This window comes from Protopterus annectens, chromosome 8.part0 (assembly GCF_019279795.1).
Source record: "Protopterus annectens isolate FY-2018-M chromosome 8.part0, PAN1.0, whole genome shotgun sequence".
NCBI lineage: Eukaryota > Metazoa > Chordata > Ceratodontiformes > Protopteridae > Protopterus > Protopterus annectens.
In genome coordinates, this window is record NC_056741.1 from 1246434387 (window position 1) to 1246460819 (window position 26433).

At 36.9% G+C, this 26433-nt stretch overlaps 1 protein-coding gene across 1 annotated transcript in view; it reads left to right on the forward strand.

Annotated features, from left to right (window-relative positions):
• LOC122809334 (neural cell adhesion molecule 1-A-like) overlaps window positions 1–26433 on the forward strand; it is a 142355-nt gene that overhangs the window by 52182 nt on the left and 63740 nt on the right. Inside the window, exons 2-4 of the mRNA XM_044080737.1 lie at window positions 20030–20113; window positions 20223–20435; window positions 25327–25470. Of these exons, the coding sequence (XP_043936672.1) occupies window positions 20030–20113; window positions 20223–20435; window positions 25327–25470 (441 nt within the window). The remainder of the gene's footprint in view (window positions 1–20029; window positions 20114–20222; window positions 20436–25326; window positions 25471–26433) is intronic.

Genomic DNA, 26433 nt, shown 5'->3' on the forward strand with positions numbered 1-26433 from the left:
CCCTTTGATTTTCCATAAGGACAGGGTATCATTACGTACTAATCCTTCCTTTATGCCTAAGGTGGTTTCTAGTGTGGCTTTAAACCAAACTATTCATTTGCCTACGTTTTTGCAGATCCTCAAAATAAAGGGAAAAGATTTTGCACACTTTAGATGTACACAGGCAATTGCGTTATTATTTGAGCAGGACTAAAGATTTTAGGCAGTCTCAGCAGTTACTTGTTTCTTTTGCTTTAAGTTCACAGGGCAAACCTGTGTCAAAACAAACTATTTCTAGGTGGATTGGCTTTTGCATTGCATTTTGTTATTCCCATCATGGCAAAGAGGTTCCAGCTGGGATTAGGCCTCATTCCACTAGGGCTACTGCCACTTCAACAGCATTTCTAAGGGGTGGCAACTAACGATATTCTGGAAGCAGCTACTTGGAGTTCAGTGCATACTTTCTCTAGGCATTATCACCTGCCTATATACTCTAAGTCTAGAGCTGGTTTTGCCACAGCTGTTTTACAAGGCATGTTGTCAGCTCCTGCTACTTTATAATTTGCCAGCCTCCCTTACCTCTGCTTTGGGATTCTACCCAATAGTCAGGACTGCAGCAAGGGAAGGCGAAGAACATAGTACAGTTTTGTACCTACCATAAATGTAGATGTTCGAGGATTCCCTTGCTGCAGTCCAATTTACGCTCCCTCCTTCCCCTCTGTGTTTCAGGGTGGTTGTGTAGGTGCCTTTACATGCTTATATTTTTTGTATATATATTACTGTATATATTGTACATGTTTATTGGTGCAGGTTGTTTTTGGGACTTGTCTTTTTGGGTCTTCTGACATCTGGGGCAAGAAAAGACTGAGGAAATGACGTCGGTCATGCGCATTAGTACCCTGACGTACTGACGTCAGTCTAAGGCGCCATGACCGACGTCAGCCTTATACTCTGGTATTCGGGCCGACTGGGACGCGGACTATACCCAATAGTCAGGACTGCAGCAAGGGAATCCTCGAACATCTACATTTATGGTAGGTACAAAACTGTACTTTTCTTGGCTTAAGATGATAGCGAGTGTTCTCTACTCATCTGCAAGGAATATTGAGCGTCCTATATTACTTGTGCTTATTTGACCTGTTTACCATTTAATACTAATACTTAATAATCAAATACTATAATGTTTAACAGGCCCAAGTACTGTTTGTACAGTTACATGTGCATGTGAACTTAGGCTAAAAACAGACACCCACATTATTAAGTATACAGTATCCACTGCTTGAGCAGTACTTGTCTTTGTACTTTTGTACTTTGATTTAACAGCAATCGCATCTACATTTTTATGTTATAATGTACAATGTAATCTTTTTTTGTGCAATTAGCTGTTTGCTTATGTTTTCTGTATCAAGCGGTGGGCGTAGTAGTCAACATGCTCGATAGGTGGGTTTGGGAGGGGCTTGCTACTGCGCATCTGGTGGGTTAATACACTTCAATTTTGCCATCAAGTCCATACTACGGGCGTTTGCAGATCAGTTTAAGAGGGAGTGGGACAAATGTTTGCCGCATCTGTTGTTTGTTTACAGAGAGGTTCCCCAGGAATCCACATGTTTTTCACCCTTTGAGTTGCTGTATGGGAATAGGGTGAGGGGTCCTCTAGATTTAATTTGAGATGAGTGGGAAAGTGAGTGTGAGTCTCACAAGGAGTCTGTTGTGGAATTTGTCCTGAACCTCAGGACAAGGCCCAGGGAACTCATGGGCTTGGTGCAGGAGAACCTGGCAGAAGCCCAACAACAGAAACATGTGTGGTATGACAGGAATGCTCAAGCTAGAGAGTATGCTGTAGGGCAGCAGGTGATGGTTCTCATTCCTGTCAGACACAACAAGCTGCAAGCAGCTTGGGAGGGACCCTACAAGGTGGTAAGAAAGGTAAGTGCTGTTAACTACATGGTGGAAGTGCTAGGCTGATGGCAGGGGCACAAATTGTACCATGTTAACATGTGAAACCTTACCATGATATGGTGGCCCTTGTGCTGAGCATTTTCAGTGGATTGCAGGAGGAGTCTGAGGGAGATCTGGGGACTGATCTCCTCAGTGAGGCTCGGGCTGACACCTCGGTGGAAGGGCTATCAATATCCCAGCAGCTATCTCCTACCCAGGTTCGAGAAATCCGAGCAGTGTTGCAGGAGTATGGGGGCATGTTCACCGGGAAACCAGGGAGCACCCACCTGGTGCAGCAGCAGGTGGACACAGGACCCCAAAGGCCTATCAGGCAGGCCCCTTATAGGGTGCCTGAGAGAGTCAAACAGACTCTGAAGGAAGAGGTACAAGAGATGTTGGAACTAGGGGTGATTCAAGAGTCCAACAGTCACTGAGCCTCATCAGTGGTGTTGGTGCCAAAGAAGGATGGCAGCAACATGTTCTGTGTAGATTACAGGAAATTAAATAGTAACACAGAGTCAGATGCTTACCCCATGCCTAGGACAGATGAGGACCTAGAGCAGCTGGGTGGGGCTAAGTATCTTACAACTATTGATCTTACCAAGGGTTACTGGCAGGTGCCCTTGACTCCCAGTGCTACAGAGAAGTCAGCCTTCGTGACTCCTTTTGCCTTGTATGAGTTCACAAAGATGCCCTTTGGGATGAAGAATGCCCCAACGACTTTCCAGAGGCTGGTAGATCATATCTTAGCAGGAGCAGGAGTGTTTGCCCTTGCTTACATGGATGATATTGCTATCTACAGCCATTCCTGGAAAGAGCACCTTCAGCATGTCAGGGAGGTGCTGGGCAGACTACAGACAGCAGGGTTGACCATTAAGCTGAGCAAATGTCAGGTGGGTATGGCAGAGGTCTCCTACCTAGGACATAGATTGGGAAGTGGGAAGATAAGGCCAGAACCTGCCAAAGTGGAAGCTATTCAGGCATGGCCTGCACCTATTACCAAAAAGCAGGTGAGGGCATTCTTAGGGACAGCAGGGTACTACAGAAAGTCCATTCCCAATTTTCGTACCATAGCTGCTCCCCTCACAGACCTGACAAGGAAGAGCAGGCCAGATAAGATAATGTGGACCCCAGCATGTGAGCAGGCATTTCAGAAGGTTAAGGAAGCTTTGGGAGGACCCTCTGTGTTAGCCAGTCCAGACTACAGCAAAGACTTTGTTGTGCAGGTGGATGCTTCAAACTATGGGGTGGGGGCTGTACTTAGCCAGATTTCTTCAAAGGGAGAAGAGCACCCAGTGGTTTATCTCAGTTGTAAGCTCCAACCCAGGGAGGAATGCTATGCAGCGGTAGAAAAGGAATGTCTAGCCATAGTCTGGGCACTACAAAAACTTCAGCCTTATCTTTATGGAAGAAAATTCACTGTGCTGATAGATCACAACCCTCTAACATGGTTAAACAGAGCCAGTTAGCAAAATGCCAAGTTGCTAAGATGGAGTCTGGGGTTGTAAGCATATGATATGTCAGTGCAGCACCACAGTGGGAGTAGCAATGCCAATGCAGATGGGCTCTCAAGCCAGGGAATGGGGTGAGGTACACCCAGATAGACCTGACACTCTCAAGTGATGTTTCTCAATGGGCACTTGAAAAACTTGCTTGAGTTCCCCGGGGGGGAGAGAGATGTGACGACTGGGGAGAGAATGGTGAAGGCTGCCAGCCTAGTCAAATAGAATTTAATATATAATTCTATCAACTGTATAAATAAATGTAAAATACAGGCTTGTGTTTTTAAATGTAAGAAAACACTGTGAAATGTGGAACTGCAAAATATGTGACAACATTGCACTCTACTGGCCCAGTGAAGCATGTTGTATCCTTTCATGTTAGAATTCAGCCCGAGGGCAGCTGGATGAAAATTTCATGCCCATTGTTTTAAGGCTAAAGTTTATGACCAGAATTTAGATGTGGAAGGTGCTTTTATTGCTTTAGTTTCTGTTAGTATATACATGTGAAATGTCTTCTATTGTTCAAGTTTCTGTGAGGTGTTAGACTGCTAAATAATGCAGTTTGTGGCCTTAGAACTCAGACCAGGTGTTAAGATGATGCAATATGAATACTGGGAAAACCTAAGTGTCAAAATGATGTAATGCGGGGAGGAACCCAGCAAACATGTTTGTTAGTAATGCTTAAATTCTATTTCTCACAGGAGACCAAAGGCATTTTGATCTGGACATCTAACTTATCAGCACTCTACTTATCCTCACATGTAAGTTTCTAGCAATGTGATTTCTTGTAGGGATAGTTAAAGCTAGTAAAGATTAATTAGGTATTTTTCTTTTAAATCAGCCCTGCCCTACTGTATTAATTTAAGTTTCTGTGTGATCTGTGAACTCTTAGATATCTCTGTGGTGTAGTAGTTTTGTCTTGTGTTTTATTTGTTTATTATTAAATATTTTTAAAACCTTCTACCCATGGCTGGTTTGCATAGAGATAAATTATGCTTTAGAGTACATTATATATTTATAGAGTTTACTGTCTAAGCCCTTCCCATAAGCCTTCGACTGAATAGTCACATTACCATTGGATATTAATACTGCACGGTAATAATTGGAAACCCTTTTAAGGGCCTTTTAGTAGCTGATATTATTAACTGGGTGGTGGCAGTAATTACTACCGTATAGTCTGGGTAAAGGGGCATAGCTGGAGAATCTGTGTCAGCCTTTCCCAGGAGTGTCTGTAAAGTGTATGAATACTTATCCCAAAGTGTGTGTTGTGTCAGCTACTTGGCAGGGACACGAAGCACTGGTTGGACAGAGAGGATACTGGAGGTTTTAGCTTGCCCAGTTAGACTGAGATCTGGACCCTATAACTGTGCCAGTGGGGAGTCTTACTGGGGACCTGGTGAGCAAGGGAGCAACCAGCCCCAGACTGACTGTGATCTATCTGTGCACTTAAGGGAAATTGTACTTTACTGTGTGTATTAGTCATCCTTTCCTCTTCTAGGAGATAACGTCCCTGGTATTAGTGGTGAGTATTGAGGTTCCTTGATTACTGGGCCATTGCACGGTCGTCACACATGGAAATTTACTCTGATTGTATTTATTTTTAGGAAATCAACAGAGGTTGCACTATTAATATAAATAGTATGTGTTTGTTTATCTCAAACGACACTATATGTTCTCTAAGTAAATGCATAAAGATGTTTGCCTCAATCCAGATTTAAGTGAACTCATAATGTACTTTACTATTATCAATAAAATAATAAAGTTCAGTTTAAAATGTGTATTTGAACTGACATTTTTTTGTTGTTGTTGTTCCTTGTTTTTGAAAATTTAAGAGAAATGTTGTTTCTAAACAGTGAATGAGCACAAGGAGTACAGCCATTATATAATGAACAAATGTGAAATCATATAAATATTGTATATGGGTTGGAGACAGTGGCATTGACAAAAAGGCAGGAGTTTGAGCTGAATGTGGCAGAATTAAAGATGTTAAGATTTGCACTGGGTGTGACAAGGGTGGACAGGATTAGGAATAAGTATATTAGAGGGTCAGCCCAGGTTGGAAGGTTTGGAGAGAAAGCCAGAGAGGCACGATTACGTTGGTTTGGACATGTGCTGAGGAGGGATGCTGAGTATATTGGGAAAAAGATGCTAAGGATGAAGCTACCAGGTAAAAGGAAAAGAGGAAGGCCTAAGATAAGGTTTATGGATGTGGTGAGAGAGGACATGCAGGTGGTTGGTGTGACAGAGCAAGATGCAGAGGACAGGAAGAAATGGAAACAGGTGATCTGCTGTGGCGACCTCGAACGGGAACAGCTGAAAGAAGAAGATGATGATGATTAATGTGGTCATCTACGAAGTTAATGCTTAAATTACAAGGGACAAACTGTGGCTAATTACAAATTTATAGTTAAAAATGGGACATCCTCAATAAGTCTACAGATGGTAAGTGTGCTTCTTGAAACTACAAATATTTAAATTTGATTACAGGAATATTTATACTAAATTTAAGCTATATCTCAAAAATGCCCCCCTCTTCCATAGTGCAGTGGTTAATGTTGTTGCATCACAGCAGGAGGATCTTCGGTTCAATTCTCGGCTGTGGTGCCTACTGTGCTGAGTCTGTATGTCCTCCTTGCATTCAAGTGGGTTTTCTCCAGGTAGTCCAGTTTTCTCTCACATTCCAAAGACATGCACCTGGAGTGTTTCTCCCTGGGTCTTCACTGAAAAAAGGGTCTGTCCTAGTCAGACCTTCCCAGTCAACAAATGATAAATAAATAAATATAAGTAGTGGTGGTGTGGTGCTGTAATCTCTTATTCTTTTGGGGGAGGGGACTGCACACAGTGTCTTACACCCTGCAAAAAACACTATTAACGTATAACAGTGAGTTTTTCACTTGGCATTTGTTTCACACAAATAACACTTCATTGTTCATACTTTTGGGATTTTTAGTATCAAGTGTATAATAGTCACTTAGGAAATGGGCTGTTGCATGGTACAGTATGTATTGTATGATATAGGTTGCTTGGAGAAAATGTATTACATTTTATGGTAACAAGGGGCCTATTTTTCAAATAATGAGTGTTCTTTTATGTTACACTGAAGCATAATTTAGTGTGGAAAATTTAGCCAGAAGGTACAAAGGTGTAGCATGCTACATCCCTGGCTCTTTCAACGTTTCTGCTTAGTCCCATGAGGTCAATAGAATAGGTTAAGAATTTTGACATGTGTGATTAAGTGTGTGCATGCTTTAAAAGTGCATACTGATCATGCTCAAAGCATTTTATTGACTGGATGATATGTTTGTAATACTGAAAGGAAGCTCTTGATCTCCTTATCTCATGTTCATACTGCTGATAGGTGGAAGAGCTGATTATGCAGTCACACCAGAAGCAGGAACTGAGGTCATAGAAAATATGTCATACATTTGAGTATTACCAAGGAAATATGATTGGAGCAGATATTATTTTTCAAGTGTAAGTTGACAGCAGGACAACACTGAAAACTGGCAATGAAAAACAAGCACTGCTGGAAGAACCTCAGGAAGTTTCATGTAGAATATTAATATATGCACACACACACACACACACACATATATATATATATATATATATATATATATATATATATATATATACACACACACACACACACACACACACACACACACACATATATATATATATATATATACACACACACACACACACACACACACACACACACACACACACACACAGACATACACACACACACACACACACATATATATATATATATATATATGTACATACACACACACACACACATATATATATATAATTATATATATATATATATATATATATATATATATATATATAGTTTTTTATATATATATATATATATATATATATATATATATATATATATATATATATATGTGTGTGTGCATATACACAAAAAACAATACGTATATGTTGTACAGAATTGTACTACTGTTCAATTAAAAGTGCACTGGAACTTAGAAAATTGCCACATTGTTTACAGGACTAATTTTTATTTTATTTTTATTTTATGACTAATTTTATTTTTATTTTATATTATTTTATTCTACCAGTTGGTTTTAAATACCATTTTAAATCAGTTGTAATTTAAGTGTATATTTTGTTTCCATCATCATACATACATTTTTTCTTTTTTTTTCTTTTTCTGGTTCTTTTTTACACTTTATTCAAATGATGTATTATAACAATACTAACTAATTATACAATTATATATATATATTTTTATAGATAGTTTTTAGGGTTCTTGTACACAGACCTGAAGAAGTCTAGAGGGATGAAAGTGATCTTTGTTAACAGTAGGTTATGAAAATAGAAATTCATTTTTACATGCAAGATGTATATGTATATATTTATATATATTTTTTGATTGCCAAACAGACTAAGGTTGATATATTTCCAGCCATGTAGTATATTGTCTTGGATAAAATAACAGACTTAATAATCTACTTAATAATCTGGTTAAATAAGAGGTACCACATCATTCTAAATTTTATTTAAAGTACATAAGGGTTATATTATTATGATAGCAACTAAGTAGGGCAGAACCAGCTTGAATGTCACACTGATGGGGGAAGGGATGTGAATTTAACATGTGTACCATTAACACTTTTGTTTTACAGCACAATAAACCACTCCCTTGCCTGATAATATATATATATATATATATATATATATATATATATATATATATATATATTTAGAAAGCCTGTGAGGAAATTATTACTCTATTTTTGTTTTACTTGGATCACTTGTTTGTGTACTTAATAAAGGATTTTTGACTGAAAACAGACTGCCTGCCTTGTTTGGATTACTTCAGAATACTTAGTAATGCTGTACAATTATATATTTTTTATTATTATTTTTTGTTTTGTTTTATTTTGACTTAAAACGAGTTTAAGTTTGCTACTTCTACTACTATTGTCTGATCTGATACAGTGATTAACTAGAGGTATATGGACTGAAAATCTTCTTACACTGCTTTGTTTTTGGACCCACTACACTTGTTTAGTGGGTTGTTTTGAGACTTCAGGGATACCACAGAGATCACTTGTTTTTTTGTTGTAAAGAATTGAAAACAATATATTTAGACTGATACATATGCGTTGCACAGAGCTGAAAACAATGGTTTTAGAATTGCTAAGTGAATATTCAAGAATCTTATTTATATAGGCACACAACTATCTCAACAAAAAAAGGATCAGTTCTCCAATACTGTATGGGATTGGATAACTAAAAATGTAATAATAGTGGCCTGTGTTTCATCAGCTAGTGTTTTCTATTTGTATTAGTAATTGTTACTAAAGCAGCAGCATTTGCATCTCTTTTTCAGATGGTTAAGAGGTATTTTCATAAATAGTGGATATGTGTGCTGTCAGTATCTTAATTTCCTAATTTCCTGAGTAAACTGATTCCAGTTGGCTAGAACTATCCTGCTAAAGCTAGGCTTGGTGCCTTGTCATTATTGCCCCCTGATTATAAGCAGATGTCCTGACCTTCATTTTGTTTACTAAGGAAATGCAACATAAGTTGTAAGCAAACTTAAATGAAAATGCTAATAGCAACAACAGGTTAGAGATTGCCATTAATCTTTTTCCCAAGATAACACAATAATGTTCACATGGTGGGGAAAGGTTGACAAATCTGCAAATTTTGTTGATGGCAATGTGGATGGTGGAGGTCTGTGATGGAGACTGATGCTATTAATGAGAGGATTTAATCCAATTACGGGATTAATACATTACTGTGGCTGGAGCACATCTAAATTTTATTGTTAGCTGCAGTAGGTTTTTAGTTGGTTGCAAACTTTTTTGTGATATGATTTGTCTGTTGGGTAAATCTGTTAACTCAGATGTGACCTAGTAGAACAGATGCATACTTAACATCTTTGTATTGTTGTAAACACTTATCCAGCTTGTACAAATATTTTGATGCATCTGTTATCTTTTGATTTTTTTTGTGTGACCCAAAAACCTTTGTAGCTGTCTTTGCCATGTAGAGTGGAAGTTTGTTCATGATGAACTACTTGCAGATAAGGTTCAAGTCATTTTACACCTGGTTCTCCTGTTTGATAGTGGGGCTGCTTCTTTGTAGAAGAATATTATCTGCTGGAAGGATTTTATCATCTGTAGGGCTATCGGTCATGATGTCATTAGTAAAAAAATAAATAATAGCAATGCATTTAACACTGATCCCTGATGAACTCTAGCAGTGAAAGGCCCAGGTATAGAGACTTGATTCCCCACTCTCATAGCATTTCTGTGCTGAAATTCAGGAGGTGTTTCAGATTGAACAGCAATGAAACTTTTTTAAGGTTAGTAACGATTCAACATGATAAGTAATGATTTTTTTTGTGTTGGTATATATCTTGCCTGCTACTGATTATAAAGCTGTGAGAATATTATGCCCTGCCCTGAATTTATTTTGTGAGCCATCTAAGAGTCCATATTTGTTGACATTGTAATCTGCTCATGTAGTATTTTCTCAGGGACTGTCAAGGGGCAAATGATAGATAAGGGTGGAATTCTTGTGGATTCTGTGGTACAGTGAAAGAGAGTATCTGGGGAATGGAATTATTGGTGATACTTGGTGACATTTTGGTATGAGATGTAGTAGTACTGTGTAGATGAGGGTAGTCCTACTGTGCATTGTTATGCAGTTTGATCTGTAAATACTGTTTTCCTAAATCACATGTTGAATGCAAGCTGTACACGTTTAGTGTCATAGCTAAGAATGCGATGATCCATATATGTGGTATGTTGAAAATTTGAGCTCAGAACAAAGGGCCCTAGCAGATGCTAAGTACGTATGTCTCATATGTGCGGCCATATTGATGGGCCTGTATAAAGTCTTCACAATAACTAGGTCTTGCTGTTCTACTGCTCAAATGTGCTGTCTCAAACCATCAAATTATCAACTATTAAATAAGAGTAGAGATACATCGCAAACTTGCAAACCAACAGTTTTATTAAATCGTAATATTTTGATCCCACTTGTTTTTCTTCAGGTAACTTGGAAACTACAGAAATAGGTAGAAATATTAATAAATATTGTAGATAAATTAAAAGTGAACACTTTCTCACTGAAATATATATAATATGTAGAAACACATCTGAAAATATGTTATCCATATTCTCTACTGGTAATGGCTATGAATATCCCACATGATTTAAGTGGATTTCCATTTTAGACTATGTACTATACATGAGTAGAAGCTAATACGTCGTTCTGTGGTGGATCTGTGTCTTCACCTGCCATAGCACTATGTCCGGAAGAGTGACAAGGCAATAAATGTAAACATACTTACGTCTGTCCATGATCAGCTTGTGACTGAAGTTTCAGCTTGTACATGGATGTACATATGCTTATTCACTACTTAGTAGACAGCCATCTATGCAAATGTGCTGTGAATTGTGCCACTCATTGGCTCTTTATTGTGTCATGGTTGACTGAGGTAGTGTATATAGGACTGTTATCATCTCACAGATAATATTTGGCTACACAGAACCATCAGGAATAGGAAGTATACAGTTCTTAGAGGAGTCAGTAATTCTGACAAGAGTAATTTTACAACAACACAATACTGTCCTATTAGTGTTAGGTTAGTCACTGTGTCAGAGGAACTCACTCTACCAGCAGTTATTATTTTGGGATTATCATAGTGATTGTCATAAGTTCATAAGTTTATAAGTTGGTACTAGGCTATCGGCCCTAGGGCCTATACAAGCCTAGCCATAACAATTCCCTGGATAGTTCTTCCCACAGTATTTACTTCCCTGGACCCCTGTCTAGCAGGGCGACTGACATGATCCCTGGGGTGAATTTCCTATCTCCCATCCAATCATCAAGGTTCTTTTTGACGAAGGCCAAGGAGGTGCTCTGTTTGACATGTATGGGCAGTCTATTCCAGAGTATGGGAAGTCTCTGGGTCAGGAACCTATCCCTTCAGCATGTTTTTTTGTTCATTGTGATGACAAGGTTTAGATCCCTGGAGCGTGTGGCTCTGAGGGATTGGGATTTCTTTAAGTGGAGCATGTCCAACAGCTCAGGGTTTGACATGGCCTTTTATGTTAAGCAGAGATCGCCTCTGAGTAGACGATATGCCACAGAGTACAGCTGGAGTTTTTTTAGATGGTCAGCATATTGCATCGGCTTTAGGCCTGTGATTCTTTTAGTGAGGTATTTCTGCGGCCTTTCCAGCTGTTGCAGATGTCTTGTGAGGTACATACCAAATGGGGCCTTATACTCTATAATGGGTCTAATGAGGAATAAGTACAGTGGGACAATGACCTCCTTTTTCCTGGATGAAAAGCCCTTAGTGATGAGGTGCGCCACATAGAAGGATTTCCTGACTGTTGCAGCAATGTGGATATTGAAGGTGAGACCACTGTCCACCTGTGTCCCTAAGTCTCTCATGATACTTTTGATGTTTAGTGTACTGCCACCTATGTGGTAATTCATGGGTACATGTTTTTTTTCCAAAGGGGATAACTATACATTTCTTAGCATTAAGCTTGAACCCATGGCTCTGGCACCAGGCATTTGTTTCTGCAAGGCCCTTTTGTAGAATATCCACATCATTTGAGGATTCAATAAAGCTCCCAGTTTGCAGTCATCTGCAAACTTTGTTAGCCAGAGTCCCTTAGTGTTGGCTTGTACTTCAAAGAAGTAGATGCCAAACAAGAGTAGTCCCAGGACTGAACCCTGAGGTACTCCACTTGTCAGTTGTTGGATTTGGAGTCGGCTACTTTTACAGTCTGGGTTCTGTCAGTAAGCCAGTTAGCAACCCATCGAGTAACGTAGGGATTTATGCCCAGCTTAGTAAGTTTATCTATGATTCCAGAGTGGGGGATGGTTTCAAAGGCCTTGGCGAGGTCCAAACAGGCTGTGTGGACTGCCTTACCCTCGTCCACAGCTCTAGAGACTGATTCAAAGAAGTCAATCAGGTTCAGGAGACAAGATCGGCCCTTCACGAACCCAAACTGGGTTGTGTCCAGTGTTTGAAGGTTGCCAATGTCTTTGTTTATAAGTTCCATGATAATGCATTCCATGCCCTTGCAGATTAGGCTCGTCAGACTGATGGGACATTAGTTCCCGGGATCCGAGGTGGATCCCCCCTTGTGGAGTGGGATAACTGTAGCTGTGCACCACTCAGTGGGCACAAAGCCTGAGGTGAGGCTATGATCAAGCATGACACTTAGGTGAGGTGTCAGTTCATGTAGTGCACAGCCCAGATGTCATCTGGTCCCATGGATGCTGTATCCTTAGCTTTGGAGAGTGCGGTTTCTACCTGCGTGGCCATGATTACCAGAATTTGGCAATCTTTTGGTATTGGGATGGGGCCTTTAGGGGGTGAGAGGGGGTGAAGTTGGCACTAAATCGATCTGCCAGGATATTGGCAATATCCTTGGGATCAGTATATTTAACACCATTCTGTTGTAGCTCAGAACAGATCTGAGCATTGCCAGCAGCTCCTGGTGGAAGAGGTGTATATTGACAATTCTTTTCAGGATATAAAAACTGAAAATAAAAAAGGCTATCACAATAAACTATGTACACACATGAACTGGTCCAGCAATACCCATAATTAAGGAGCCATGATAATATGAAGTATTTAGCTGTATGGAATAAAAAAGGCTTCTATTATTGCATCTAAGGATATGTAGAAAGAGGATAAACAAAAGATAATATAAAAACTGAGAAAATGGGAGCTATTGACTATGGATAGTAAAATACAAGCAGTGAAAATGTTTCTAGTCCCTAGTTTTACTTACAGGTCAGGCATATTTTTAACAGAAAAGTTACAGACCACAATTAATAAACAGCTGAAGGGATTTACATGGGAAGGGAAGAGGGCAAGAGCTTCTGTAAATGTTCTCATACTTTTTCCAAAAAAAAAAAAAAAAAAAATATATATATATATATATATATATATATATATATATATATATATATAAAAATATATCTATATATGTATATATATACATATATATATATTTATATATATATATATATATATATATATATATATATATATATATATATATATATATATATATATATTTTTTTTTCTTTCTGGAGTAAGTGTTGGTTGTTCTTTTTTATCTATTGCAAGGGACTTATGGGCTATTATTCTACTAGAGATTTCTCTCAGTATATGTTATGGCACATCTCAGGAATCAAGTTCCACTAAAACAGTATATATTTGCTTTACTTTCTGGATTAAGGGATACTTCTTTTATCCTGTAGTATATAGCACATGCTGTGTGAATATGTGGGGAGAACTTAATTGTACACCAGTGATACTAGGTAGATCCTTTGTTCCAGGGTGCTTTTGAAGATAAGACTGCTCATGAGTGTATTATTTGCATGGAAGCAACTATTCCTGGCACATTGTGATGAATTCTCTCTTTGCTTGGACAAGATCACTGTAGTAGTTCTTGGCAAGATGGAAGATACACAGCTTTAATGCATTTTGAGATTAGGGCAGCAGAAAACTGTAACTGTTCAGGCATCTGCTTATAATTTCTGCCAGGAGAAATGTTTAAGTCTTTACCAGTCCATTTTGTCAATAAAACTGTCATTTTCAAACGTCAGAATTTCATACAATAATGCTTGAGATTTTCTGAGAATTAATAACATTTATTTCCGGAATTAAACAGTACTCCATTGCTATTTCCCAGATCAAGATGGGAAGAAAATGAAATAAAACATATTTCAGTAACACCACTGTGCACTGTTTCCTGATTGTTTACTAACTGGCATTAAAATATGCCTTTTCTTTATTTGGCCATGGAAAATATATATATCATGGTCTCATATTTAGCAGTGATACATGCAGGCAAAAACTTGTTAAACAGAAGCTAGTATTTAAGGCAGCATTTAAAATACCACAGTTGTTTTTTGTATTGCTTAAGCAATGTGTTTGATTTAAGCAGTTTTGAAAAATCATTAATGCTGGTCAGTGGTCAGTAAGTAAACCGTGTTTTTTGTAATAAGGAATCGTTAGTTATTACTACTATTATTTTGCATTCTTCCATTGCTAAAACTATTAGCAAAGTTTTGCTTATGTAAGAAGAGGTATTTATGAAATATATCTCATTCATAATGGTTTAGCTTTTATTCAGAACTACATGGCTTTGTCTTGCACAGGAAGAAATTGAATTCAGTTAAGGAATCAGGAAGAAGTGCAAGTCATATAACAACTTCCTGAGCTGATCACACAATATGCTCTTTCCTAGCCAAGAAAAATTATATTTCATCCCAAAAGAGATGTAACTTTATCATGAGTGGATCCTTATAGAGAAGCGTCTGTTTTTACATTTAAACAATAGACTAGTCGAATAACAGAGTATAGCTTTTGTGTCTGTATTAGCACCTTGAAGTGATTTTGGCAGTTTGTGTTGTTTCCCACAAAAGTGTTTTTCTTTCAGTTGTTATTTTGAAATGAAGAAAAAAAAGAAGCAGCAGAAGCTTTCATATTCTGTTCCTTTGAACCTTAAAAGCTGGATGACAGACTAAAGATGCTTATTTTTAAGGGTACATAAGCCTGAGTTATGTGAGGTTGTTCCATGACTGTATTATTTACTGAACATGTACATGTTTGGTTGTAGTCATTAACTATATTCAGTTTCATTCCTATATTCGTCAATTCATTGGCAAAGTGCTGTCCACAAAATGACAAACTCCATATGTCCTGTATTGCCTGTAGTATATTATTTTCCAGTACTCACGATGTTTTAACAATATCAACCTATTTTCTGTGCCTTAATATTACTGCTAAAGGGTGGCCACAGTGGTGCAGTGGTTAGCATTGTCGCCTCACAGCACGAGGTTCTCCAGTTCAATCCTCGTCTGGGGTGCCATCTGTGCGGAGTCTGCATGTACTCTCTGTGGTCACGTGGGTTTCCTCCGGGTGCTCCGGTTTCCTCCCACATCTCAAAGACATGCTGCAGGTGGATTGAACACTCTAAATTGGCCCTAGGTGTGAGTGCATGTGTGTGTGCCTTCTATGGAAGGTTGGGCACCAGGCTGGCAATTTGACACTGTAAAACTCCACTGCCAATCACGAGCGGACAGGTGATCTGCTGTGGTGACCCCTAACCGGAAAAAAGCTGAAAGAAGAAGAAGAATATTACTGCTAAAATATTAAGTAGAAAGCACGTGCTCTGAGAGGTATGAGCCCAGTTAAATACATATATTTAGTGAACTGATCATGGCTGGACACATAGCTGTCTTGTTTTGCTGCATTTTTTAAAATTATCTCTTAAACTTCATTCTTAAGGTCCTTTTAATTATTTATTTATTTAGTTTAGTTTATATATCTGCTGACTCTGTACCTTTGTATAAGATAACTATATGAATGATATTTTGGAACAGAGAGGAAAACAAAGAAAAGAGGGTAGATGGATGAGATATACAAGGTATGACATAATTATTGTTATGGATCTCTGATGGAGAATAACATTGCTAGATAAAGAAATCAGGTTACTTATGAGAATGGTGTGACAAGAAGAAGAGTTACTGTCCCAGGCAGTAGGGATCCATCAATAGATAGTTTCTAGGCTGCAGATAAGTTGATGAGGAGTTGAAGCAGGCAGGATTGAGATGTTTGACTTAGTGTGTGTCTGTGAAGGAAAATAGCTTTGATGAGGTATGCCAGAGAGGATGGAAAAAGGAAAGCAGGTGCAGATAACAGCAATTTGAGGAATAAGGGTAAAGGAAGCTGAGGTGTAACTGAGGGAATTAAAAAGGAAATGTCAAAAGTGGCATATTAAGCATGTGGTCTAGGTGGAGTTGAATAGAAGTTGTTCAAACTCAGTGCAAATATTTTCTGGAAGTTAAAAGAAGGGGGGGGGCTAAGGAACTTGATGATGTGAAAGCCTGAGAAGAGAACAAAGGGTTACAGCAGAGTGTCCATGATGGGATGAGGTATGTAGAGTGTTTGTGCAGGGGATTCTGTTACATGATCAGCAAGGGAAACAAGAGATGCAGATGCTGTAGAAATGATAAGTGAAAGTTCTGACCTAGGAGGCACCAATATAGGACATGTTAATGCTTTCACTAATGATGAAGACTAACCAACACACAGCTGCTCTTGGGAGCAAATAATCTAGTCAGGGAGTAAATGAAGATGAATAAGCACAGGCCTTATGAATGGGAGCAAATCTGCAGAAAAATAAGTGTTTAACAAGATTTTGCCAGAGCTATACATGTCCAGGATAAGGAAATACAGACTAAAATATTTCAGTTAGTTGTACTTTTGGCTTAACTACAATATACCAAGTGAGCTTATATCTTAATTATAAGGTTGCAGGAACATATAGTAAAGAGAAAAGATAATTTTTGATTAAACAATTATTTTGTTTTACTCTGAAGTTGTGTGATCTCAGAGCTGGTGTATTTAGACAATTTGCCCTGCAAAAACAAGTTTTGAAATATGTTTACTGTGTGTTTAGGTGTACTTTGGTTATGAAAATGCTAGCAGTTCATTCTTGATTTAATTTCTGACAAAACATTTGATGAACCATGTTTCCCTTTGATACTAAAACTTCTAGACACTTGATGAGAAGTGTAACAGTAATTGGGCATGACACAAGTTTTTGAGGAGAACTGAAATATGGCTAATGAAAGTGAACTGAAAGTTATGGAGAAGAACCATAACAAGATGATTTTGCCACAGATCTTAAAGGTGAGATGTACCCTGTCAACAAACATGTCTACCCTTCCTGAGTTACCCAAGTTGAGGCCTTCCTCTTATCATGCCTGGACTACTCTAGACAACAAAGATATCCCTAACAAATTACCTGCCACCCCCTCAGAATGCTCTTCTTCATACATCTCCCATTTCTGTCTCCTTACACCTACACTTACTCCCAACAATTCACTCCCCTAAAACTGTCCTCACACAACTTTGAACCCCCCCCCCCAAAAAAAGGAAACTACCACTCCCCATTTTCACAGGACAGCCCTGATCTGAGCTGCTGTGTCCTGCAAAAACATGAAAATGGCAAATGTGCTGACATTTTAGGAGAAACAGTGTTTTCTTACTTTCCTCAAAGCACTGTATAAAAAGAATGATTGTATGTCTTAAATGTTTAATATGACAAAAAACAACAAACCAATATTCTCTGTTTTGGAAAGAAATGAAGAATAATTCTTCTGCGTTGTTGTGGGTGTAGTTTGCTTCACAACCATACCATATCCTCACTTTCTCTTCTCGCCTGCTAAATCCAGAAACCCTGCCACAACTATCCTTCTCTTCCTGATACACATATCTCTATGTAAAATAGAGTGCCATTCCTAGTTTTGCTAATTTTTTTTAAAGATTCAGTATGTATTACAAAACAGTATTCCTTTACTTGTTCATAGTGTAGCACAATATTCATTATACAGTATAAATGCCCTTACTGGTCTATGTACTCCTGTTATAAGCAGTTTAACAATGTATTGCCAGCTTTGCATTGATTAATCCTACAACTGCTTTTGTATCTTTAATTGTATTACTGATTTTTAATGTAAATTACAATGTAATAACCTTCTTTTATTACCTTACAGCCTTTTTTATCTTACTGCAAAGCTTGAGCTGAGTCTGAAAACAGACCACTTAAATTAGTGCTCTGCTCCCATTAACAAATGCAAATACAAATAAAATAAATAAAATCAGACATAGAAGTCAGGCTAGAGTGTAAGAGTACCCTGTTTGTTGGTGGTGCTACAACTAATGGCAGAGAATGTTGGCTAAGCCTCCAGTGTGATGTATTACTGTTTGGAGGGTATTTAAATATCTACCTATTATGGGTTTGGTGTCTGCAGTAGAATGCTCTGCACTACATTTAGCAGAACCAGATGAGGAAGAGGATGACACTAATTTGGTTGCAGGGAAAAAATACACCACTTTCTGATAAATATTATTTTGAAATGGCAGAGCAGCGGCAAAGACTATTACAATAGTAAGGTGACTTGGTTGGAGATGTGATATTATACCATACCTCTCAACCTTTTTATTGCAAGAAATCTGGGCAAAGTCAAAAACAATGGTGGGACAAAGGCCCAAAAACAGGGACAGATTTTAAATATTGTTTTTATAAACTTAGAAAGTTGCTATAACAAGTTTTGCATTTGCACGCATTTTCTGAAGGATATGAAATCTGAAACTCAAATGTCTGTCATTGTTCAGTCCTTAATGATTTGCCAAAAAAAATCACAATTTTTTTTTTGAGGGCAGGACAAAAATATGAGGCAAAAATCTGGAAATTCTGGGAATATCTGGACAGTTGAGAGGTATGTATTATAGATGTAGATGTGTTACCCAGGAACTTCACTAAAGTAATGAGGTCTTGTGTTGCCACATGAGAACAGCAAACTCAAGCTCTTTGGGACTGTGTAAGTAGTATGTGAATAGGATGCTAAGGGGTATAAGTAACAAAGAATGAATATTATCTGCTTCTGTAAACAATGAAGGAGAGACAGGAACAAGGGATTATGACATTATTGAGTATACAGTTGTAAACTGGCATTCTGCTGTTTGACAACAGATGTGTTGACATATCAACTTAATCATAACAGAAGCTGACACATTATTATATCAATTGTTGATCCGTTATCCCCAAAAGTTCTTATGTGGAGTCCCAGGCATTCTTAGACAAGTTGAGATACACAATCCCTCCACCATGTCCTGGATTTATCCCAGACCTCCTTCCAGCAGGCCATGTGTGATATAAAGGACTATGATGTGGTCACTGATCATAACCAGCTTATTATGTGTTTGAGACATGGATACCAAGAAATTCACCTCGAGAGCAAGATAAGTACAAGAAATTTATCTGGTCTTTTTTCGAGTAGTTATAGAAAAAAACACTAAGTGATTTGCTGGCTTTGAAAGTGAACATTGTCAGAAATGCATTGTAAGAGATTCTGTTATATTAGAAAAAGTGGCACAGACAGCAGACAGGGACAAATATGCTTTTATTCTGCTACTATTGTTTGCAGGTCAGTACTGAGAGATTTAACTGTCTAGCACAAAGCTCAGTTAGATAACTGAAGAAATGGCTGCTTAAAATTTGTTAACACTGGGTCTCACACTCTACTGATTTGTTTTCTTTTCTTGAGATATTGGAGAGTAATCATCATGATCCATACACTCATGATTTTCCAGACCATAATATGCCAGTAATACTACTACACATCTGCTTTTTTACCATTTAAGTTACTATTTCATGCATTACAGTGTTTTCTACATATGGAGCTCTATTTAATTCCTTTTGATACAGATACATGAAGAAATTAAACTGAATAATGAGCTAGTATTTAAAGCGCAGACAGCTTCATACTTCTTGGCAATCAGCATTTATACCCGTATTTCAGAAGGTACAAAGGAAAGTTATATGCACGAATGTTCTACACTGAATAATGTTTTCCTAAGAACGTTGTTACACTAAGCGTTATATTTATATTATTTGGGTGCCATTCTGTCTGAAATTCTGTTAATCAGGAAATGTTTCTACCTGCCTTTAATTAAACTACACAGGATAACAGTAACAATGTAATGTTGTATGTCTTTTCTACAGTGAGGGAAGTATCTACGAGTATCTATATTGTTCCGGCAGTTGGAAAGAGTTATCTAGGAGAAGAGAAGTTTTTCATGTGCAGAAGTCAGTATAAACTTTTTTTTTAATACATCAGTTTTCTTTTCATGACTGTCTTTGCCTGTATAAAGTTAACATATGTTTGACCAAGGATACATCTGTATGTTCATTTCAGCATCTGGACGAGAGGCTACACTTATATGGAAGAACCCTAGTAAAGAAGAGATAGATGACTCAGAAGATAAATTTGAAATTGAAGTAGTAGATGAAACAACAAGTAAACTGATATTTAAATCAGTCCAAATAGAAGATGGAGGACAGTACACGTGTGAAGCTTCATTTTCTGAAGGAGATAAAGCTGTTGCTAATGTCACGGTTACAGTTATCAGTAAGTACTTTTTTCATATTGTCCTTTCAAACAAAATTAAATTCTACGAGATTTTATTAATCAGCTGTTATTGTATGTTAGACTGTGACTGCATTTTTGTAAATATCACATTATGAAATTCTGTCAGGAAAAAAGTGATGCTTAAGATATGAGGAAAAATGACATCACAGTAATTTTCTCAGTAACACTTTGACAAACACACTGGGTGCTGTCTGACATATAATGAACTGCAGCTCAGAGTGAATAGCATTATGAAACTTGGATCAGAGTTACATTTCATACCAGAAGTCAGAAGCACATCACATCACATTATCATAATACACTACTGCCATTCATTATTAGTCCGATTATAGTCATATACTTTTCACTTTTTTCATTTATCTTTTTTGACATAGAAGCATTACTGAAGATAACAACCCTCTATTTCAGAAATGGCTTTTTACCATAGCTATCGGACAGTGATGCATTTTAAATAAACTGCACGGTATCTTAATTTCAGTAGTCCAGTAATAACTCCACATATATGCTGTTCTGCGATTCATTGTATGTATCAGCAGATATAGTACAGTTTATCAAAGATCCATTCTGTGTACAAGCAAAAAGTAATTTCTATCTTATTTAGCATATAAGCATTACTTAATCTGCTTTTAAATATGCAAAGTTTAATTCTTTAGCATGAACAGAATGGGTTCTTGACAATTACGATATAATGGAGATCACTGAGCAGCAGTTCCCTATCAGACATTGGCTACCCTAAGTTCGAGTCACACAACTTCAAATGGCAATTACCAGGGAAATTGAATAAGTCATGAAACTTGCTGTAGTTCCATTAAACAGTTTATGAAGGGAAGGGGGGCTTTGCCCTACTGTACCCCCTCCTGTTGTGAGGGGATATATCCTCCACACTGGTGCTACTTACATAGAGTATGAGACAGTTGTACATCAGAGCAAAGGGAATACTCCTAGGTACTCCAGTCTTGGACATAGAATAGGCTTCCTTTTTTGCATTTTTAGCCTGTCCTTCCTGTGGCTAGTAATTGCTAGCCCTGGAGTTTTAAGAGGATCCCTTAGGTAGCATTATTATAAATATACCAAGGTATGAGGTATAGAATTGGACTGTAGCACTACACAGGCATGAGAATGTTACAGGAAAGAAGCACATAAAATGATGATCATAAGAGAATGTCAATAAATGGGTGCTGATCATAAGCGAATGTCAATAAATGGGTGCTGATATGTACCTCTGTCCTAAGGATAAGTAATGCAGAATGGTGCTGCTTGCTGGGGATCAGCTAATAGTACAGGACAAGGCCTACAGAAGATACTGATAACAGTAATGATACAAGTATGATCGTACTGCATCTGAGGAGCAGATGGGGCATGAACCTGGAAAAGGTGCACTGCAATGATATCGCAGGTAATATAGTACCTTGTTATTAATGAACACAGAAAATGCAAATTACAGACTTATTGCAGGTAATATAGTACCTTGTTATTAATGAACGTGGAAAATGCAAATTACAGACTTATTGCAGGTAATATAGTACCTTGTTATTAATGAACACGGAAATGCAAATTACAGACTTATTGCAGGTAATATAGTACCTTGGTACATTTTTAAGCTGTAAATCTACCAACTTTTCCTAGTATAACTAATGGCCACAACATAAGTAAAGCTAGTAGAACTAGATTCAGGAATACTGACTGGAGGGAAAGGGTTTAAGACTGGAAGACTGAAAATATATGGAATAATGTCTAGCAGTACACATTTTACTGGTAAATTTTACTTCTCAGTGTGTGAATATAAATAATTATGACCTTATGAGAAAAACAAGACAGTCATCTTAATTATTTGTGTACACCTCAAGAAGTATTATCCTGGTAAAACTTGTTATGCGTGAAATTATTCTTCAGTGTATGTGACATATTCAGTACTACTTAATTTTTTTAGATTAGGTTTCTGTAGCGTTTACTTCTGGTTTCACTTAAGTTCTTTGTTTATCACTATTTATGTGTTCAGCACATTTGTAGCCAGTGCTAATTTGCTCTAGAATACTTATCAGCTAAGTTCTTGTGTTTTGTTTATAGCAAATTTTGAGCTCATTTTTTCCTTACTGAAAGTGAACTACTAACTGCATCTTATTAGGAATTACTGATACAAATGCATCTTTCCCAAGATGTGTCTTTTGTCCTGTGTTCAGATAGTTATAGCAATATTTCTAGGTTCAAAGACTCAGGGTCAGAAAAGGCCACCTGGGAGTCTGGGTATGAACAATGCACACCTAAATTTAGCATTTCTTAAATAGAAGTTTGATCTGATTTAAAAGTCTCCTACAGAATCTAGCATTTCTTGTACCATTTACTAGCCTGTTCTTAAGCTGACAGGTATGTACTTGAAATTATGCCTGAATTCCACTCAAAGAAAGATCACAGTATTTAATTAACAACATATTTCTGATAGCTTACATTCAGGTGTGAAGTTTGTTATTCTTCCCAAAAACTACTATAGACTTTGTTGAGTTTGTGCCTGGTAAGATGGTAGTAAACTGGGAATATAGTCATTGCAATTATTTGTTTTTCATAAAGTATTTTTAAAATGGAAATTCATAACAAAAAACAAGGATACTTTCCATGGACATATAATTGCTTTCTTTCCAATGTAAGCAGAATAATATATGTCATGGCATGTGTGTCATCTAGGTTGTGTTTATTTCAATATAGGTAGTGTCTGACTTTTTATATTATTTTATTTTTTAAAAATGTATTAATTATTTTTAAAATGTTTGTGTATTAAAATTGAGTATTTTTGTTTATTTTTGTTGTTTTGCTTTGTTTGTGGATTTATCTAACAAATTAAATAGCATTAATAAATAAATAAATACATATAAACCTTTAGTATCATTCCATTATGGTACCTACCTTTAAAACTGTGCCAGTGCCATTTTGATGTTCTCTCTCTCTCTTTCTTTTAATATAAACTAACAATGAATAACACAATAATCTAATTGGTCCTCTTATACTGTCTTATAATTGCTCAGAATAGATAGGAAAGAATTACCGTCTTATACTTGTTCAGAGTAGATAGGAAAAAATTAAGAAAAATGAAGAGAAAGAAAGTAGAGAAAAAAGAATGATGTAATACTTAACCACAACAACAGCAAAAAAAAAAAAATCAAAATTATGTTGGTGACAGTTTATGTATTCATTATACAGATTCCACTGGTCAAAATCTGAAAAAAACAAGCATTGGTAAAACATTCCAAAATTTTAGAATCATTATTTGTGTTATTATTAACGCTAAGATTATTTTTAAGCTAACATTTGGTGCAAACATATATACCACATATAAAAGAAGTGTTTCAGCTAGAAATATTTTTTTCTTTAGTCAAAACTTGAATAAATTCACAAGTCCTTTCCCAATATTTAATTATTTGAGAGCATATCCACCAACAGTGATACAGATCTGCAGGTTCATACAAACAATGCCAACATGCAGAGAAACTATTAAGGACTTCATTAAATGTAATGTATATGGCGAATAGTGAATTCCATATATTATTTACATTGACTAACTCTATTCCTTACTGATTTATAAAATTAATTCATATTTTTTTATATTTTTAACCCACATATCATCTCCCAATTAACCTTCCCTTGGAGAGGAATATTTGCATTTATTTCCCATTGCATATTATATACTTTGGTATTTTTTTAATAAAAAATATCATACGTCTTTCAATTATTGGAATACATTCAAAACTTGATACATTTTTTCATGGATCATAGACAGTAAAGTATTTACATGATTTGAAATTTTATATTATTTGGTGAAAACGTATATAAATGAGGTGATAAAAAGTTTGCCATTGTGAAATGTTGACAATTTTATTTCTAATTAATGTATAGGGTTTTTCTGACTAGTGTATATTAATTATATTATTGAATGTATAAACAGCTACATATTTATAAATATTGGGCATTACTAAACCTCCTTGCAACAAGGAACTCAGGGAGTCCCACCTCTCTATAAAAATGTGGTGATTGTTGTTTTAATCTGGGAATTCCAGTTCTCTAAGAGAAATAAAATTAAAGGCAATACAAACATCATATCAGTACTGATTCTTCCTAGTAAAGATATGAAATTATTTTGTAATTTTATTAAATGATCATGATTTTTTCCTGTAGATTGAATAGGGTTTATTTCCTGAGTGAACATAATTTTTGAAATTTAAGGACCAACGAATTTCATAAAACTGAAGTTAATTTTGTGTGCTTTGTTTCTGTTTGGAGATGTGGAGCTTCATTTAATGAAGATCAGAAATAAATCAATCTGAGAAGTACAATCTTGACAAGTTATCAAAACTATAGATGAAACAGAACAGCAACAAATTAAGTCAGTTAAGGTAATTAGGAAGAAATAACCAAGGAAGAAATACATTAAAATGAGTATAACTGTATACAGGAACTTAACGGTATAGTACCTCGTACACTCTAATAAGATCACATATTATCCCCAAAGAAATGGCTATAAAATGAGATTGCATTAGTAAATTAAAATCAGTATAGTATTAAAGTAAAATAATATTTTCACCCAGGCAGTCTAGGTAAACCTAAGCAAAGGGCTCAGTAAAGTAATGTTTTATAATTGTCCTAAAGTGTTGCTGGTAAGTAGCATTTTGAATCAAGTGATATCCTATCTTTCAGTGTACAAAATTCAAGACTACAACAATGAAAATAGGTATCACAACTCTTATCTATTACAACTTGTGCTGCCATACCTCATCTATTTATTTTGTTTGCACATTAAGGAATAATTTTCATTTGGTTGTAATATAGTTAAGTTTGACATTGTCTTAATAACAGGCATATGTTCTTTTAACTTATCTTTTAGAAACACCAACATTCACAAACATGAATACCACCCAGCAGTATTTAGAAGGTGACGATGCTGATATTGCTTGTGATGTAGAAGGAATTCCTTCTCCTGAGGTGACTTGGACACATAATGGGCATGACATCTCCAACAGACAAAATGGTATATGAATGTTTACACAGTAAATAAAAAATAAAAAAATGTGCATAAATTATTTAATATGCAGCATTAGATACATTATATTTTATCATGTTATGTTACTTTTCCACTGCCCCACCACAAACTTCAAACCTCCATCCCTTATGAGCCCATTCATTGCCCCAGCCGATGGCATATTATGTGACACAAGGACAGGGAGGCACATATAGGAACTAAAGCCATCATTCTGTTGGTTGGTTTGAAAGACTTGCTTTTTTGGAATGGTCTTAACAACTGCCCCTCATTGGCTAGAAAGTGCAATCCAGTACCTGCTATGCAGAGACATTTACAGACGTATTTATATCAGCAATCCCAGCTAGAGCACTGTTCATTCCAAAGTGGGTTTGTTGCCCCCAAACCCTTGCTGTACTAGATCCATTTCTGGGTCTTCCCACAGATGGCAGTCTTGCAGCTGTGCTCCACCAACCCTCCTCCCATGATGCTGTGCTAGTGCCAGCTGATCCACATACTCATACTGATACCTCCTTGGTCATTTATTTCAGCTCTCAGGTTATTAGCTTGCCATACTTTGTTTATTTATTTTTATTTAGTTATTTATCCATCTGCTAATCTATCAGTTAGTTAGTTAGCTAACTAGTTTGTTTATTTATTTTGTCCCTTATGAGTCTTGTTCAGTGTCAACCCTTACTGTATCCTGTGGGTCTGTTCCTTACATGCTTCCAGGAATGATAATCAGGCATTCTTGGAATGAGACAGAGTGGTACAATCCATTTACACAGAAGTTTTGGGTGGGGCTGATCAAGGTATTACTTCCCCTGGAAGACAGGAGTGTAGCATTGTGTAGGAGGGCCAGATACTAACCCTACAGAGGTATCTATTCAACCCATCTAACCACTCTTAGTCAGCAGACGCCAGACTCTCAGTGGCTGCCTGGTCAATGTGTGACATGCATAGAGGGCAAGCCCA